Below are 20,005 nucleotides of genomic sequence, written 5' to 3' on the forward strand. Positions count from 1 at the left end.
GTCTGCTAAAAAGAATCCCCACAGACACTTCACAAGGCAATTGTCAGCCTGTTCTGTGCTTCCTTGTTTGCTTTGTCCAGCTGCCAAGGTGCACTGTGCAAAGGCATTTCTACCTCACAGGGAGCAGTTTTGAGTATGGCTTTGGCCATATTTACTGAGGGATTACTTTGTTGCCTGGCAATGCGGGGGCTTGGCGTGGCTTTGATTGAATGGTGCAGTCCAGGAAGAACCGCAGGGATCAGGGCTGTGGGTGAGAGCTTCTGCTTACTAATTCCCTGCGGTGCCTAAAGTGAAGTATGTGTTTGGCGATACTCTTAGCAAATATTGCCTGTTTACAGATCCCACCATTCTTAGTCTTCAGATTATATTTCCTTCATTTGTATTTTGGAGAAAGCATGACCAGGACATGGAGTCTCTATGCACCTAGTGCAAAACGTGATGTCACTGGGACAGGCCACCAGCAGCCTTTGCATTGCCTCTTACTACTGAGAGTAACCTTCATACTGGCAGCTGATAGCTGCTCAGCATTTGAACTTTGTAACCCCAGGAACAGCTTAGTGTTTTTCGTGGGTATGTGCTGTTTCCCAAGTTTAAAAAAAGAAAAGCAAACAGAAAAAGGACTCAACCAACTTGCACACAGCATTATATTCAGAAAACCCCCTGGCAGGCTGCAACTTTTAGGTACATTTGAGTTTGACCTGAAGTGGAGTTCTGAAGGAGAAGTAAATTATCATATCCACGCCTGTGCAATACTGGAATACATCCAATACTGTTGCTGACAGCAGAGGAAAAGGGAGACTTGGGCCTTTGTGTTCCCTCCTAGGCTTTGGAGGGAATTGCAGTATAGGGTTATGAGCTCTGTTCTTTTCTCTAGGTGTGATTTCTTAGCCCATCCTTTCTGATCTATCCTTTTTATTCCCCCTTTTCATTCCTATTGAAGATCCATTCTGTAGGGTTCTTATTTTAGTGTATAAGCATCTGCCCAGACAGCCTGGACTTCCTTTGGTTTAAATTTGTAGATTTCCAAAATGTTTCCAGAGGAACTGTAGATTCTTCTAAAGGGAGTTTAAGCCTGCAAACAGCATAATGCTCCCTAGCTACGCATGATGCATCCATAGGATGTGTATAGGTCTTAAACAAACCACTTACATTAAAGCAGGAAGAAGGAATTAAATGATTTTTCTTGCAAGTTAATTAAGTTCTTGGAGACTCCACATTTCTCAAAGAGTGAAAACAAACCACATTTAAATCCTCCCATAGCAGACAAGATGGGGAGCTCACTATCTTCAGCTGCTGAAATATATTCCCCTATCCCAATTTGTTAAGGCAAGTAGCGAATGCCTGGCCCCTGCCTCAGAAGGACTGGAGGCAAGGTGCCTAAAGAGGGAAAGCAGAATTTCTGTGCTGTGCAGTCATCTCAGGCATACTGGTCTCAGGGAGAAAGGATGCAAGCTGTAGCAGTGTCATTCTGTCCATTTGAAATAAACATTCCTCTGATCATTAAACATCAGACAGTTTTCTAGTGATGTTTTTGTTTGATTTTTTTCACATGCCACGTTTTCTCCTGTTTCCTTCTGTTGTCTCTATCCCTTTCTTTCTGCAGTCACCCTTGGAGATTGAGCACTTTCTCTGAATTTAAAGGCTGAAGATCTAGCTGAATGGCAAGGTCAGGACACTTTGGCAAATGCTCTCTAGTGGTAAGTTCTGTTTTCTATTGTTTTCAAGTCTTACATCTGTTTCTGGTTGTACGAACTTTAGGATTTAATAGTGAAAGATGAGGCAGTACATCTAAGCCATTTTAGCTGGCAGAAATATTGTGATTTTACAGGTTTCTTGTATTGCTTGTGTCCCAAGAGTGTTTATATATATATATACACACATACATATATTTTATATATACTTATGCATATATAAAAATATAAATACATCTCTCTATATATATTACAGTTTCTGAAGTCAGAAGATATTCTACATTCAGCCTGGCCTAAAAAGAATAATCTCTTGGATAAAAAATAAAAGAAAAGAAAGAAGACAATCACAAGATTTACTGTGTCAGTATGGCACATTTTTCATGATGGTTTTTATTGCACAACCCTAATATGGATTTCAGAAAGCAGGACATGGAATCAGATGCTTTTAAGGAGGAAGACCATATGTCACAGCACACTGCTAGTGATCTGACAAGCATGGTACCATCTTCCAATATAATAATTGATAAGGTCATGCCTTCTTTTACCTCAGGTTGGGTTGAGAATATGAGTGAGTCCTCCAGCAAGAAGTGTCCACTTTTATACAGTTCAGAAGCCAGTGCTATGGCGGGCAACAGTAATGTCTCAGCAGATAACTTGGGCCACAACCAAGCTTTTCAGCATGCAAGAGAGTTACATCATTTGGCCAGCTCTGATTTTTTCTCTCAAAAGTTGGCTTCCAGTGAAACCCAAGCTGGAATTCATGATGCAAATGACACCTTAGAAATGTTGACTCCTCCTCTGCTCCCTGCCACAGAGCGTGGGGTGAACTATTGTGCTTCCACCTACAAAAACACAGAACAGGTTCGTTTGCAAAAATCTTTTGCCATTTTACAGCTCAAAGGGTACACCGACACCATGCAGGCAGAATGTGCCTTCCCAGGTTTTGCTACTCAGCCTCACATCATCACCTTTTTCTTCTGGTGCGTATGCTGGGATTTCCTTCCACAGAAGCTGAGACACAAAAGTGACAGAAGTGTCCATCTGTGTGGACGCTTACATACAAATGTCAACATTCTTTATTAAAACTAATGCACTTTAAGAGATACCTATCCCCAAAGTTCAGATATGATAATTCTTTCTATTTAAAAAAACCTTCCAGAAATGTAGTTTGATACTTTATCTTCATGACATTTTCAGACTCCAGAGCAGCAGGACCAGATGATGAGGCAGCAGATGGAGCAGCTGCAAAGGCTGGTGGCTGAACAGCAGAAAATTATTGCACTTTACAACCCAGGTACCTGGGGAATCCCTCCTGATGCTGCAGCACCCTCACTTGATGATGCTTGCACTCCAGCAGTGAAATGCAGAGTTCCCTAAATAAATAGAAGGTTTGATAGTTGTTTTCAGTGGCTGGGGACTCTGGCAGATGGGCTAAAACACTCATTTCATTGCACACAAGCTGTAAACCCCAGACAACACTTCTTTCCACCTTTGTATATTAAAATTTCAGGAGAACCAAGAGGAGGAGTCCTTTAAGTTTAATAACAGTTTCTTGTGTGGACTGTTGAAATATAGATTTGAATGGTACTGCAAAAAATGATAGTATAGTGGTAAGCATTACAGAAAGGATGAAGTAGCCCTTTTTTTCCTGTACCTATATTTGAAAGCTACAGCTTTTAATTGAAAAAAGAAGTGAAAGTCAATGCACCCTGTTTCTGTTGTAGATTCATATATTTAATGGTACAGCCACCTGTTCCTCACACCATGATAAGGCTCCTTCAACAGCTTCATTTTACTGGTATCATACAAATAGCATTGCTAGAAAACACCATCTGCTCAGCAATTGGGAAAATGAAAAGCCCCCTGCTCCAGTCCCACGTTGTTCACAGTAGTAGCGCATTCTCCTCAACATGTGACCCCATTGTGAAAGGAGACTTTAGGGAAATCGTGCAGACTTGTGGCAGCACTGGCTTGGCTTTGGTAGGGCTGCTTCTACATAACAAGGAGCATCAGAAGGACATAGGAAGATAAAAGTGATCCTTGGATTGCTGCTGCTCCTCAGATAACCTGCTGAGGAGGCAGCTTCACCTAATCCATGTGGTAGGAGCTGAAGCAGCCTAAGACCCCCTGACTGCATCTGTACATTGACCTGGCATCAGTTTTCTCACTCTAATTCCAAGCATCATGGTAACACAGACAGAAGTGGCTCTGCCCGTCTTCTAGCTGTGTGGTTAGAGCATCTGCCCAGAAGTAGTGAGTTGGGTTTGGGGTTTTTGTTGAGATAGTTTCTGACAGCATTTGAATCCACAAATCTTTCAAAACATGCCTTAACTGGGGATGAGGCAATTTCAGTTGCAGGCACTCTCTACTCTTCTTGTTGGAGTCAGGGCGCAGGACAAAAAGGAATCATGGTGTGGAGAAAGAAAATAAGAAGTGAGCCTGATTTTGTAACCTTCTAGATGGATTTCATTCCTGGAAGTAGTGAGACTGGCCTCTGATCCCTGTGCAGAACTCGTTATATCTTTTTCACTTGGAAGTCTTCCAATAAGATGTGTAACCAGGCGTGCCTTCCACTCTTTTGCATTAAGGAGTGCCTCAGAGATCCTTTGCAACACTTAACTTTTACTTGTTAAGGGACTTAAGAAATTCTAGGGAAAATATTGGTTTGCACCCTCAGAATTTATAAATTCCCTGTAGTTCAGCATCCCTGTAACAAACAATAATTTTGGTTATGATTTGTGGTTGCCGAAAGCATGTTTTACAGTTTAAATAAAATAACAAATGCAGAATCTGTTTACTTCACTCTGAACATGCAAACCACCAGGGAAATAGAGAGCAACGTTGTGTCTGTGCAATGCCAGTTCAGCAAAAGATTTCTGGGTTGGTGCAAAATATTTGTCTTACACTTCCCTAATTGTTCTCTGGTAAATATTTTTAGGCTTTTCTATTTCTCACCTAGTAGCCACAATGCCACCCCTTCTGTGCTGTCCAGCTACTTCCATTCCTGTCCAGTTCCCAACAGAAAGTTCTTCCCAAGTTGAGCGCCTGGAGCGCTTACAGACCTCTCCCTTGGCAATGTGCTCTGCTCAGCAAAGCAGATCTCCACTGCTCATGCCAAATGAGAGCAGTTCAGAAATCTCAGGAGACCACATGCACCTTTCAGATTCAGGTGGGTAAAAAGTACTGGAAATCTGAAGTTAAGGCTATCATGCAACTCCTGTGAGTTTTTGCACTTGCTAGTGATTGTTACTGATTTTGTTGAAGGTCAGGGGAAGCTGCTTTGTGTTGATAGGGGCTTGTTATCAAAGATTTTAAAGTATTTTAAACTTGATTTTTTTTTGCTTTTTGAATCATATTCATCCTGCCTCTCACACTAACAGCGAAACTGGGCCTTGTATGTAAATGGAGCAGAAAGTCGTTAAATTGGAAGAGATAAGTTATATGAAGTAGGGAGTATGTTGTATTTAGGGGGAGAAGAATAAGAAGTAGGAAATGGGATACCAAAGGTTGAGAAAGAAGAAAGAGCAATTTGCAGCAAATTAAGAGTTGATTTTAAAATGTGGGGAAGAGGAATAAAAAGAAGTGGTAATGAATCCATTTAAAAGGAAAGAAGTTGTAAATCAGACCAGCATCTTTGATTCCTTTGAACTTTTATAGCAAGACCTGACTGTGATGCTGTGAGACAGTCCCATAGTACAATTGAAACTTTAATTTCATATTCTTTAAGCTAGCCCAGGACTGATACTCTCATTGAACGAGTCTTATCTCTTTTTTTTTGTGCCTGGCACTATTATTTCTTGCTGTGTTAACTTGAACCTGGGTCAGTTGCTCAGTGAAATTTATCAGAGAGCTTCAGGAATACTTGTGCCAGCACAAAAGAATGAAGCAGGGAGCAGATGACAGCAGGAACCTAAAAGCAAGAACACATGAGGACAGGGGGAGGTATGCCTGCTTTTTTTTTGACAGCAGCACTAATTTAGAACTGTTTCATGGTTGCTAAACTAAGGCTAGAAGGTTCAGAGACCTTATTCCATCAGGTTAACTCCTAGCTGGAAGCTGGTCAGTGGAGTTGCCTTTGAAATATGCTTCAGCTAATCGTGTGCATGGGGACTGGGCTGAACCAAGACCTTCCTAAATGTTGTGAGAAGTGTGGGGTTTTACTGCTGGAGACATAAACATGAGTGTAACAACAACCTGCATAACACTTCACATCTTTATTTAAAGGGATAAGCACAGAGCCACTGCTTCAGCATACTGAGAGCCCCACTAAAAAACTTGCCAGACAAAATGCTCAAGAAGAAAACAGAGAAGAAAACAAAGGTGAATTACAGAGCTGCTTGGACACATTGTTCTTGCCTTGCCCTGGGAAACACTAGTTAAAAATTACAGTGCTGGGGCACTTCTATTACATTCTGGAGACAGCATAGCCACACACGAGATTGTAAGGAGGGATACATGGGTTCTAAATCCCTTGCTGTAGTCAACCTGCTGTGTCACCTCTGCAAGGCAGGTGGCAAGGTTCATTTTTGTGAAATAGAATAGAAATGAAAAATAGAATAAAATGAAAATAGAATAGAAAATGCTCAGTTAGAAAGGCTCATGTGTACAAATACTGCTTGTTAAACTGTTTAATGAACTGGCTTTCAGGTCACAATTACAGACACATGAGTAGTTCAGTACTGTCTAGCAAAGCGTCTTCACTGCAATGTTCTGCAGTGAACACATTAACCAAGTGTTACAAATGTATAGAGACAAGGAGTATAAATCATGCCATTTACCCTTTCCTTATTTCCAGCAACTAGTCTTGAGGATAAGGTGCCTCTTTTTCTCATGGGTTGCATCCTCCTACCTACTTAACTCAACTGTATTCTATAAAGTGTTTTCAAAAATCAAAATCTTGCATATGTTGTTGAAAATATAAACATTTATAATTTATTTCATTAGGTTTATTTTCATTTATTCATTCTATAAAAGCTTTGTTTTCATTGACCTTTTTCCTTCTGCTTAGAGAACAGTCAATTAGAAGAAAGGAGTTTCCCTGAAATTTTTTCTGATGTCAAAGAACAAAGAGAACAAATAAAGGAGAAGATTCCTCCATCTCCCTTTGACGCAGAGGCAAAGATGAAGACTGGAAACATAGAAGACAGGTGAGAAGTTATCTTAAGCAGTCAGTCAAGCTATAAAAGTTTGTCTTTCTTGACTGTACACATACTTTATATGTTACATTTGCAACACAAAGGCTCTTTGCTTGAGAGTGACAGGTATGCATGGGCAGAGATTGGACAGGTCTAAGGATTTACAGCTTATCTGCTTCTATATAATGGGATGCTGGCTTAACCAATTTAAATTGATTGGTTTTGCAGCTATGATCTCCAAAGAACAGAAGTAAGACAAAATTTGGCAGGGAAAGGTAACATCTTTTGTTATGCCATCATTTCTTCTGCTGTGGCCATCAGTTTGCAATGGCAACATCAGTCTCAGTAGCTCACTCATTCTTGTTCTTACTCTGCCTGTTCATCTGTGCCAAGACCAATTTTTAAGTGCCTATATACTGAGCAGGTCACCAAAGTAATCCTTTGTAAAGTTATCTGAAGAGATGTAACTTTTAACTTGGATCAGTTCTCTGATCTGGTTCATCACTGTGTTGGAGGAGTTGTACCAGCACACTGAGGTGGTGCCCATGGCTAGGCAAGAATGGGTAGGTTGGCATTAGTGATGGAAGAAATGCTCGTAGAGCTGTTACCTTTCCTCAGCTGATGAAGACAGAAGCACCAGCTTTTTGGCACACCAAGCCTTCCATCAAGTATAAAAGAAAAGCAGCAACTTTCTAGGCAAGTACAGACTGAGAACAATTTTCACAAGTGTGTTTTAGTGCATTAACCGTGTGGGAGTTAGGCAGAAGAGGAAGACAGGAACCTCCAGAACTGAAGGCTGAGAAGGGGTGGCAGGACCATAAGCAACTCTGGGCAAGTAGGCCTGTACACATATGCCTTTTTGGACCAGCAGTGAGCTTCTGGAAACTATATCTCAGTCATCCCCACTTGTTGTGCTTTGGTTCACATCATGATCTTAGGATGAGATGGATGAAACTAAAGCACTGAACATATTCCAGGTCTTTGTGACATTTTCACTATGGGACCAGGGTATAGTTGGTTTGAAATAAACTTCCCTGAAATGAGCGTTATTTGGTGTTGAGTCCTCATCAACAACAGTTATGCTCTACAAATCTAATCCTGTTAACCCATGCTGAAGCTAACAGACAGAGCTAGGCTGACAAAAAAAAGATTATCAGTGGTACAATGGTATTAGACAGAGGTGGGGTATAGAAGTACAGTAATACACTGAGTAACCAATGCCTTTATTAAACCCAGGAATTTTTAATATTCAGTAGGAATTACTAACAAGTAACTAAATTAAGGCTCTAAGCACATTTCCAATGAAATAAGATCTGTTCATGTATGCTATATTCTGCTTCAATTTAAGTCAGAGTTCAATTTGTCCCTCCACAACATTATAGACATTATTTTTCTCCTCTATCACTCTTCACCTTCTAATTCAAACCAGTCTGTCAGAGAGATGATGAGCTCTTTGTGACTGTAATCAGATCTAGTCTGGAGAAAATGCCTGAAATATTTTTCCTTTTGGTATTTTATAATTTTAAGGGAAGACTGATGCCAGCCAAAAAATGTTACTTGCTAAAAGCATAATTAATGTTTAGTGTAGACAGGATTTTTTAAAGTGAGACTTAGGTGTCAAATACTAGTGGGCTTTTTATTAACATGCTTCACATTTAACAAACGTTTCTGTTCTAAACTCAACATCAGTTCTATGAGAACTATCAAAAGAAAACTAATTGGAGAACCTTACAAATAAGTACCTTCTTGTTCCTTGCCTAGGCCAGTCACAGCAGCAATTGGTATTAGGCAGAATACTTCTGAAGAATTTGTTGAAGAACAACTTGAAGTAGACAATCACCTCCTAGAGAAACAGCAGGAGCATCAGGTACTGTGCCATTGGTGCATTCACTTTGCTCTTGACAAGTTCTCATGGCACTGAGTATTGTGTGGGCTGTTTTGGCTCATTCCATGGCAGCACGTTTTCCCAGTGTTCTTTCATGCTATGTTGGAAGATTTTCCCCAGAAGTAAAATAAACTATATAACTCAGTCACAAACACATTCCCCACTTTTCCACTGGTTTCCTCTCTTTCCGCATACTTTCTGGGTCATAGTTTGTGCCTAAGTCACTTAGCTGAATTAGACCTCAAGGTTGTTTCTGTCAGTTTATTTCAGAATAAATGGTTCATGCGGTCTCTCATGTGCCATTAATGCAAGAATGGGGATATTTCCAAATACAGTTTTTATAAAGGGCCAATTACAATCATACTTTTCTGGTTTTTGCCTTATGTGCAGTTTGAGGTGATCCTATGTCTAGAGGTATCAGACTCAGCATTTTGTTAGGCCTGTTGACTTGGGAGACAAACATCTCATCATTCAGGAATTTTCTTTATGTCTCTCTGGTGAAATAAAATCTCCAACTGAGGCACTTATATATTTCTGTACCACATAGAAAAAGCACTCAGACTTCCTTTAAAAACAAAGCAAGACAGAACTTTGATGACCTATAATATAAACACTTAGCACCATCCTAACTATCTGACTCTACGAATGAATTAGTGGAGGTGGCACATCACAACTGCTTCTAAAAGTTCTTGTGCCTTCCCTGTAGCCTCAGGGCTGTTACTTACATACTCACTATCCATAGTCACTGTCTTTAAGCCTTCTGGTGTCTCAGCTTTTTCAGTTATCATAAATAAGATTCAAGGCCAGGTTGGACAGAGCCTTGGGCAACCTGATCTAGTGGAAGGTGCCCCTGCCCATTGCAGGGAGATTTGAACTCGGTGAACTGAAGGTCCTCTCCAACCCAAACCAGTCCATGAGTCTATGATACTATATCTTTCTGGAGAGCAATTCTCAGACTCTGATTGTCAGGATTTTGGGTGTCTTTTCAGAGCAAGGCAAAAGTAACAACTCGGAAGGCTTTTCTGAAACGAAAAGATGGTATGGCAAGGCTCAGAAGAAATAAACAGAAACCTTTAAAAGATGACAACAAGCATTCCAGAAGAGCTGGTTTGGATTGCTCAGGTCATTTCTCCCAGCCTGGCCAAGTGGATGCAGGCGTACTGCACCTAGGGGAATACTCTAAGTTCAGTCTTCAGGTCAGTGGCTCCAGGAAGATTGGTACACATGAAAATAAGGCAGACAATGCTTCAGCTGAGTGGGAGTTAAATTCTCAGACTGACTGTGAAGCAAAAATAGTAGAGCAAAGTTTAGAAGAAAAACAAGTGATCAGGAGAGATGAAGACACAAAGAAAAATCCCACTGGCTCACCACAGAGAAGATGGCCTGAAATCCTGCAACCAAGTCCAGAAACATTAATGGAAATGAACCTGCAAGTAGGCGAGGAAAAGGAAAATCGTCATATGGATTCTCTTGGGCAAGCAGGCAGAACTGATGGAAGACCTGTGCATGGTACCCTGAAAAAGCACCTAGGTAGGGTGGATTGGCCTCTAAGGGGTCATCACACAGAAGGAGCAAAAAACCCCTTGGAGGTCCTGCAAAAGCATTCTGTACTTCAGGATTTAAAACCAGATCACATCAAGGAATCAGAGTGGAGTGCAGACCCTGCGTTCACACAGGATGAGAAGTGGGTTCGGGCTTGCACACAGGAGCTTGTTTCAGGGAGCCAGAGCTCAGAAAGCAAAAGACAAATCAATACTGGGTTTAAGATGGTCAACGATAAGATAGTAAAACTTACACATAGCTCACCTGAGGCTGTGGAGAAGGGAAGCTCATCCTCAGCCTTGAAGCAGGAGTGGCAAAGGAAGAGGAGAGCTGCCTCAGCATGGTATGTTGCATCTTCATCCTGTGAATCAAGCTGCTTATCCTCCAACAGCGATGATGACTCCAAATCTTACCATGCTCGGTATCCCTCCCAGAATGGGCCTCAGGGAGTAGATCATACTTGTGCACATTTGGATCTCTCTGATGGTGATTATGCTAGTGATGAGCCCAGTGGAACTAAAATAAAGTATGTTAAAAAGCACAGCACGTCATCCCCAAGGAAACAAGATATTCAAGGGATCTCAAGACAAGATTTCTCCTGCAGCACAAGCAGCAGCGATTCCAGTACTGGGGCTGCCAGACTGAAAGAGAGCAAGGCTTGCTCTTCTCTTCAGCAGTCTTTATATTATCCCACAAAATTGAAAAGGAGAGAGCATGAGCCTGAATCAAAGAATGAGAATAGGGCCAAGGATGTTAAAAGCCTGCATCTGCCACCCTCAACACTGTCTGGTGAGATTCCTGCTTTCAAGATTAAAGAAACCTCTGCAGTGGAGGAACCTCAGAAAAAGCTGGTTAGAGACAGATTAGGTAAGTGCTCCCCAAGTTTTGATTTATATTTATTTTCCATAGGGGAAAAAAAAAAATTTCTCTTGGACGTATGCCTCATTCTGCCTGTGCTCTCTAGGTGTATGCCTCATTCTGCCTGTGCTCCCTAGGTATGTGCCCACCTCTGTCAATATTTCTCAGTCCCAAGCTGGGGAAAAAAGTGAAAAGGAGAGAGATAAATCTGCAAACTCCTTGTTATACTTTGCTCTTCATTGTCACTAGATGGTTTTCAAGTCTGTTGCTTGAGGTGCATTTTCAAGTGGAGACTTTTGACCACATGAGATGCGTGAGAGGTTCAGTGAGTCCTTAGAGTCAGTGCTACTGTTCCCTGTAGCTTAGGTGTGTTCCTTCCAATGACCCTTTGACAGTGAGATGTTCACATTTTCTCTTTACTCTCCTCAGAGATGACTTTAAAAAAGGTGGTCAAAATAATTTCTTAAATTTGCATGTTTTGCTCCTAAGACACATAGACCTTCGCATCAGCAGAAAATGGTGATTTTCTATGAACATCTTCACTCAGTTTGTCCTTAATGCGGTCCCAGTTCTTTGGTCAAACGATCTTTCCAGCCTTTTGGCCCAGTGATCATACTTCTAGCAGTGAAATAATATCCTCCTTGAGCAGATTTAGTCCTTTTTGTTAAACTGGTTCTTGACTTTTCTTCTCTCTTAGCTTCCCCTGAAGGACTTCCCCTGCATTGACTCCTCATCCCAAACCCATTAGCTGCCTCTTTGTGTAAGACCAGTCAAAATCATTTGTCCTGCCTGCAGTTATCACCCCGGCAGAAATCACTTCTGATGGCTTTCAATTGCTCTGTCACTGCTTGCTAAGCACACCCCACTCCATGTCAGAGTCCTGTTAAAAAAGGGTTCCTGAGGCTTCTTCAAAAGTTAAATTCAAAATAAGCTTGCATTATCACATGGCATTCACATTCCTGAAAAGGAATTCATCTACCAACACTGATACATCCCCAAATCCATTTCACGTGTAATGATTTGTAGGGCTTGGACTGTACTACTAAGAACTATGATGGGAACTGAATATCTGTGTAATTATGTAGAGATAGATTCATTCTTCCTCATAGATTAAACAGTAAAGCTTATTGCACTTATGCAGTTTTTGGTTTTAAACATGTAGAGAGTGTTCATAAATATTCACAAAGTTCTGTGTACTAACATAGATGTGTTTATAGAAGAAACCCAGAACGTTGTTACCAGAGGATTAGAGACTGGCGTATGTCGCAGAGGAACCCCTCCAATGACTAAGGTGAAGGAAGAACAAGAGAAAGCAACACATTTGCACAGGTAAATCTGTCTACACCACAAATTAATCTGTGTGTGCAGTGAGACAAATACTTCCTTTAGGATCCTTAAAATCAGGTGCTAAATTCTTACTTATTAACTATCTTCTTTTTGAGGGCATCTATATTGTCTCAGAACTGAAATGCTTATTTGGCTGTCTAAATTAAAAGTAAAGCGCCTAACTGAAGGGGCCTAACTCTGAAAACACTTACTGTGGTTTTGGTCTTAAAGCTGAGTAATGACAAATGCTGTTTATATATTGCTGAGCACCTTCTGATTACACTCAAATCAGTAAGAATTTAGGATAATCTGTTTTATGGGATCAAGCCTCTGATGGAGTAAAGGATAAACTTCTTAAATCGCATTCACATCAGGGTAGCCCATATTTCCAAAGTTAACAAAAAGTGTATAGCATACATCAGAGCTAACAGCATTGCTATTCAGGAATACCTATCTTCACCTTAGACTGAGGATGCATTTGGTTCCATATAAATGAAGAACTTGAAAATTCAGGAGAGTTTCTTTTGTAATTTGTAATTATTAAATGTTGAAAATTGTTTTGGTTTGGGGTTGGTTTTTATTTTTTTTACATTTTCATAGGAAAAAAAATAATAATTACTTTCCACAAGATCCCTTCAAGAAGCTTTGAAACTATGGGGTTTAGAATGGAAGTGACTCACAACTATAACTAATTGCAGGTTATGCAAATGCCTTATAAAAATTGAGCATGCTTACAATCAAATCAAATGCATATTTTTGATGCGATTAGATCTGTTAGAAATTATAGGTAGCATCTACTGTTAACATGAGAGGTTATTTTCCTCTTTGCCTTTAAAGCCTATTTCTTAACTAGTGGAAATCAGTGTAATTTATTGATCTGGATTTTTATTTTAACATATAATGTAAATAAGAAATTATTTTTCACACCTGCTTGTCCATTCCTCTTGATTTCAAAGAGCATGGGATTAGTGCCAAAAAGTATTTCTGAATTACATTTATCAGTTTGTATCTTTTTCTCCTACAGCTGTCTTTGAGCAAAATATTTTCAGTGTCTTAAATTGTTTCATTAAAGATCCTTCCACTTCGTGATCTTGCAAACGTATTGGAAGATGATCTCCAGCTGACTGTGATAGGTGTTCTGGATGAGAATATTTGTGGAATTTGGCAGTTCGTAAAACTACTAATGAAATTAGGTGCTGGGTTTACTTTTGCTGTTGTAAATTCTGGCTGTGGGGTGATGCACTGGTGCAGAACTACTGCAGTGTTGCACCCTGCCAGCATTGCACTCTGACTGCTGCCAGAGGTGAAATGGCTTTGATTTTATCATGATAGTGCACATTTTTAAAAGAGCTTTCATGTATTTATTCATGTCATTAGCCATAGTAGCCCTTAGCATTTCCACACAGATGTTTATCAAAAAATGCCTGCCTAGTATATTGCGTACATCTTTTCACTCACTTTTTCCAAATTATGAGCTAGAACTAATTGTGAAAGGCAGCTTATCCTGCTGGACTGTATTTGCCTTATGCTGATCTATACAATCTGAGAATCTGCTTTGTATTTTTAAACCAGTAACCCTATCAGGAGCACAAGATGGCCACCACATGTTAGTTAACTTGTGCTTACCGGAAGCAATGAAAATCCTCTTGAGTGACACACGACATGCCTGGACCTGCCCAGGCAGGTCCATTGCTATTATTTCCAAGCACTTTGTTTTCAGGCCTTTGCAGGCACAAATAATTACAGGTGAAGAGGGTGAAAACAGGTGGGATGTAGTGTGTTGTGTGTATCTGGTACCTAAGGGAATCTGTCCTGTGGCTCCACTCTTGCTGCACTGAGATAGCTGCTGCTGGCTCTTGGCATCAGTCAGAGGATTCAGTGATGGTTATTTCCTTGTTCCTTCAACAAGAACAGCTTGTGTGCTCTTTAATATATTGTAGTTTTGAATCTGCATTTTTTCTCAACCATCAGCAGTAGACAACATGGATTTTTCTCCCATCTACCTTTCCCTAAAAGACTTTTTCTTGGAAAAAAGACTTTTGCTTCATGTATGTTTTTGCCTCACAGTCAGCCTGCTGCCATGTGCCTCAGGCAGAGGTGTGCCTGGGTTGCATGCAAAAACCTGAGCTCACACAAACTGATTAGCCTTTTTTTATGTTTTTTATATCTGTGTTGTGCATCTAGCTCCTATTTGCAATATATGGTTGGGTTGTGAACTAATTATCAGAGGCTCCAAAGAAATAATGTGTGTGCTCCTGGTGTCCTTGGTTATTACATTTCCTCAGGATCTTTTTTCTAGCCTTGAAGCAGAGAGCTGTCCTGGTTTCAGCTGAGATAGAGTTAACTTTCTTCCTAGTAGCTGGTACAGTGCTGTGGTTTAGATTTAGTGTGAGAACAATGATGATAGCACACTAATGTTTTAGCTGTTGATAAGTAGTGCTTACTCTAAATGAAGGACTTTTCAGTTTCCCATGCTCTGCCAGCGAGCAGGTGCACAAGTTTAGAAGAGCTAAGGAAGCTGACCTGAGCTAGCCAAGGGAATATTTCACACTGTGGTAAGCAGCAGAACACCTCCATAGAGCTAACTTACCTTACCCTGAAGACCAGAGTGGCTGCATCCAAACTGCTGGATCTGATCCTTGGCCTGATCTAACTTCCAAACCTTGCCTAGCACATCCTAGTGCAGTGCTGGATGGCCAATGCCAAGACCAGAGGTCATGCTAGCAGTAGCTCTGGGCAATTGCACACTTGGGTTCATGCTCCAGCTCTATTAGTTTATTTGTACAGATGTAATTCTTGTGCAATTCTGAAGAGGTTGATACCAGCTGAGATGCTGGAAGGAATAACTACCTGGATTTTACTTTACAGGGTGTAAGAAAGTTAAGACAATACTGTTCAGTCTTCAGTGGAAGATATTATCTTCAGATCTTGTGCTTGCTTTTGTTCTAGTACATTGTATTTTAGGGCATCTTGTCTGTATATGGAGCATTTATAGGCTGGACGTAATCACACGAGGCAGGTATGTTTGATAATTTAACTGTATTAACATGAGGAAAATTAATACTTCTATTGACTATTGCTGAAACTTTTTTTTTAGCATGACTTTAACCAGGATGTTAAGCTTATTTAGGATAGAAAACAACCAAAAAGAATAAAAAATGGGTAACGAATTAGGATATGGGGAGTTCATTTGTCTCTTAGTACCTTTGAGAACATTCATATTTTTCTGCTGAAGGGCTAAACTGCATTACAGAGAGGAAAACATGGGGTCATGGCTGCCTCCTCTAGCTCATGTTGTATTTCAAGTAATAGTGAAAACCAGTTGGTGGCTGTAGGTCATGAAATGAGCTGATGTAGGGATCTAACAAATAATTTAGTATAATATTAAAAATTAACTAAGCAGCTGTATCATAGTCTTATGAATACACTCCGTTTGAGGATATGTAAAGATTTACACTCTCCCCATCTTGCTAAGTTTTTAAGTGCAGTTCCAGACTACTCATGCCTTGAGACACTGAGTTCGAAGGAAAAATCTCTTCTGACACTAAGCTCCCACATTTAACTCTTGGAGTGTACTTACCTACGGAAAGTAAAGTACTTTAGGCTCCTTCATTCAGTTCTATGGCTGTTCTGATTTGTCGTAACAGCAATGTAATGGCTGCTGGATACGTAGCTCAGTCCCCAGCTCTGCATGATAAAGCTCTTCATAGGTGCCATGCCAGAGAACTAGCTGTGTCATCTGCAGGTCTGCCCTAATTTAGCTATCTCTCTGAACAGAAAATGTGCTTAAAAGCCTCTAGGTTCATGGTCATTATGTTGTCAGAAAATTTCAATAAGAATTGTTTCCATCCGCTCTGTAGAATCAATTTTGCAGCTGAACACATACATGAGTGTTCTTAGTGGAGGACCTCGGTTTTGACAAGTGCTGATAACTTTTTGCCACTCCCAGCAGTACCAGCATATATGGGGTATGCCCAAGCCCACCAAAAATCATGCCCAAACAAGGCACATCTAAAGACAGTCCTTTATTATAATGTTTAAGTCAAAGTCACACTATTTGTTTACCTTCTGAGCAGAACACAAATGGACCAGCTCAACATTGTTCGGAGCCAGGAACTGACTCATTCTTTGGAATACAACAGGGACCAAATTCACCTGCCGCAGGAAGAAAACATTGCCCATAGCAAGTTCAAAGGAGCAGCTAGTGTCACTGAAGAAAATGCAAAATCAGAAGAAATACAAGTAAGCTGTCTTCTGTTGAATAAATATGCAGTTCTCATCAATTAATATCCTCCCATGCGGGCATCTTATGGTAGTACCTGAATCCTTCCATTTGCCACAGGTGGCCAATAATTACATCTTCAGGACAGTTGTGCGTACAGTGAAGATTTTTGTTAATAGTACATTACTTTGGTTTAAAATGTATTATTTTAAGTACATATAAGTGCCCCACTTTCTTGATATACGAAAAAATTAGGTTGTGCCTTCTATTTCTTAAGGTATGTTGAGAGGTTCCCAGGTTCCTTATACTTCTTGTATTGATTTGCCCAGATCTGAGCTAGCTCTTAAAAAAAACTCCAACTCCTGCTGTTGTGGGGTTTACATCTTTTTCATACAAAAAGCCATTGGCACAGAGGTATTGGCCATTGTTCTCTGTTCTCATCCCTGATGTGGGAGTTTGTTGATTTTTTAACTTGAACTATCCTGGCCTTTGGCTTTGAGTATTTTGGTGATATCTAGCTGTGTATCTAACACCTAACCTGCCTAATAACAATCCTGAATCACTGACTGTGTTTCTTCTGAGTTCCTTTAGGGGATTCTGTTTGAATCATCTGTATCAGCCTCCTTAGGGATAAAGTAATCTCTGAATATCTGTGACTGTTTTCCCTATCAAAACCAGTTAGACATAATATGAGTTTAAGCAATTTTCTAGAAGAATCACGAATAAAGAAAAGGGGGAAATGGTGATCCATGTGAGACAGTGATAAATGAGATGGGGACAGCTAAACCTATATTCTTACAGGATAAAGGAGTAGGCTATGGTAATGCTTAGAAATGTCTGGAGCAATGTTCTTCTGCAAAAGGATGTCTGAACCAAAGTGATGTATTTGGCACAAAACTGACAATTTCAATTATTTTCTTGGCCAGAAAAGTTTCAGAAGAAACAAAACTGGCAAGACAGTATTTTGTTCAAACTTTCAATACATTCTTTATTTCTCGTTTGTACATTTTTTGAAATACATATTTTTGTATCATACACATAACAAATGTTTTCTCTGATTGTGTTCCGCATTTCTCTAGAGGTAACATTTACAACAGGAAATGATTAACTGTTTCAGTGGGGTTATTCCAGTATTTTGAATAAAAGTATTTTGAATGACCTGTCTGCTCAATACTTTGAAACATCAACTTTATTTCCCATTTGGATTTAAAAAAAAATGTTAGAATTTTTGCCAGGGAATAGTTGTGTTTCCTGACTAGATCTAGCCCTAGAGGTGACGTTTGGTAGAATTGTTTTAATCTTTTGTTCCTACCTGATAACATAATGAGTGCAGGTTCAAAAATTACAGAACACTGGGTTACTATCTATCTGTGTGATCCACAAGTTCAGAAGTCTCCTTCTTCTTAAAAGCAGCCAATGGATGTGCCAAATGCTGACCAGGAAGCTCACAGCGAAGAAAGGATGGTGATTAGAACACAAGTGGGCAGATACACAAGTGAAGGGAAAGTAGTAAAGGGGTGCATGTGATGATTGGTTGACTACAGAACAAACTCCACATTTTCTGTTTAACTCCACTAATATTCCATTTGCACTACCCAACATGAGTGCTCTGAGGGGAGAGGACTCAGTGTTGGCATCAGCACAGGTGAGGGAAGAAGGAGGGAAAAATAATGGAGATACATGGATATGGAAAAGTCCTCTACAAAATGCACCAAATTTCATTACTTTCCTTTACCTGAACTCAGTTTAAAATTGTCTTTGCAATCCCCTGCTGTCTGTAACAACTTTTTATCTATTCGTGTGCCCTTGTGACTACATGAAGATCTATAGAGCTGACTTTTTTTGCCTTGTTTTGGAAAACATTCACATTTAATGGTGTTTGTTTGCATGATGAGTTTGCATTTCCTGATTTTCCCTCGCATACCAAGGACTCCTCTCTGCTCACTTTGTACCAATTGATTTGGTTTAAACATAGGAGCTTGCACAGTAGTGATTTTTGTTTGCTGGTTTGTTTGTTTGTTTGGTTGGTTTTTTTAAGGAATCATTTTAAATGTGCTCTTTTTATATTGTGCACCTTTATATTGAAGACCTTTATACTGTTGACATTTAAGCAGAACAAAGGACTTCATGTTTCCTTCTGGATATGTAAGGTGGGCATGCCTAGTCAAGAGCAGGTAATGATACGGCACACTTTTTTTCTTCTGGTAGATATTAAAACAGCAGATTGCTGGACTGCAGGAAGAATTCAAGAGAAATGAGTCCTGCTGGCATGCTGCCTATAACAAGCTGAGAGACCAGGTTGAGATGCTGACCAGGCAAAACACAAAGCTTCTAGATGGGCTCAGAGTTTCAGAACATCAGAGGTGGAAAGAAGAAAAACACCCAGAAGCTGTGAATTTCACAGACAGAAAATCAGAGACACCGGTACTGCATGATATTATCTGTTCAGTACTGTCTGAAAAAATAAGGGGCAGTTTTTCTTTGGACCTGGCATTTGCGAACACTATTCCTCCATTCCTGCCATGCTTAGCCTGAAGGGAAGAAAATCAGCTCTGTAGTAAGCCATGTTAAAATATAGTTTTTGTGTGGTCCTCTTCCACTTAGCCTTGTTGTCCATGAGCTGGACACATCTAAAAGGTGATTCAGTGAACCTATCTTAGATACTAACATAAGGGCAGATGTCTCCCTCTGCTAACTATGGAGAGACTCTAGATAAATAACCTAAAATTGGTGCATAAATTGGACAACTAAAGTCTTCTGAAATGAATTCTACTTTTTATGTATATAATGCCATTCATCTTTTTAATGAAACAGCTCTTCAGCCAGGTGCAGGCTGGTTTCTGCAATAGGTATAGTGGGACCTCTTATTAATCTCATCTCAGTTCTTATTTCGTACTGCAAACTTTCTGGGATGAAAACACTGTCAACACTCTTTGTTACCTTAGAATGCACAAGTTTCACTCCTGACTGGGTGTTACATGGGGGTGGAGCAGGGAGGACAATCAGGGTAGAAACTGTGGCTGGCTAGTGTAAATGTCTGTGGTGATCTCCTGAAATCAAAACTGTTTAACCATAGGTGTACAGATTTTCTTGTCATTTCTCATTCAGTATCCCATACTAGTAGGGTTACTTGTTACCTTACTATATAGCCAAGTAACTTAATTTAGGGGAGTTAAAAGAAGGGAGAAAAATATTGTTACTCACTTCTTACACAGGACACAGCAAGCCTTGGTGGGATTAAATGTTTCAGACTGCAATTCAGAAGACAATATTCTGGTTTGAGTGGGTCATTTCATCTCCCTGTGTATTCAAGGGAGAAAAATATGTGCCTTTAAAGAGGGATCAG

At 40.1% G+C, this 20,005-nt stretch overlaps 1 protein-coding gene across 1 annotated transcript in view; it reads left to right on the forward strand.

The window, feature by feature from the left end:
* The first annotated feature begins 2,051 nt into the window (after positions 1-2,051).
* The window catches only part of LOC130597952 (centromere protein J-like), a 33,673-nt gene continuing 15,719 nt past the window's right edge, over positions 2,052-20,005 (forward strand). Inside the window, exons 1-10 of the mRNA XM_057406943.1 lie at positions 2,052-2,552; positions 2,889-2,985; positions 4,630-4,860; positions 5,916-6,011; positions 6,700-6,838; positions 8,588-8,693; positions 9,701-11,120; positions 12,329-12,440; positions 16,514-16,679; positions 18,868-19,083. Of these exons, the coding sequence (XP_057262926.1) occupies positions 2,100-2,552; positions 2,889-2,985; positions 4,630-4,860; positions 5,916-6,011; positions 6,700-6,838; positions 8,588-8,693; positions 9,701-11,120; positions 12,329-12,440; positions 16,514-16,679; positions 18,868-19,083 (3,036 nt within the window). The 5' untranslated portion in view covers positions 2,052-2,099. The remainder of the gene's footprint in view (positions 2,553-2,888; positions 2,986-4,629; positions 4,861-5,915; positions 6,012-6,699; positions 6,839-8,587; positions 8,694-9,700; positions 11,121-12,328; positions 12,441-16,513; positions 16,680-18,867; positions 19,084-20,005) is intronic.

The sequence above is a fragment of the Pezoporus wallicus genome, unplaced genomic scaffold, assembly GCF_028554395.1.
Source record: "Pezoporus wallicus isolate ANWC-B61680 ecotype Strahan unplaced genomic scaffold, APGP_CSIRO_Pwel_v1 scaffold_6362, whole genome shotgun sequence".
NCBI lineage: Eukaryota > Metazoa > Chordata > Aves > Psittaciformes > Psittacidae > Pezoporus > Pezoporus wallicus.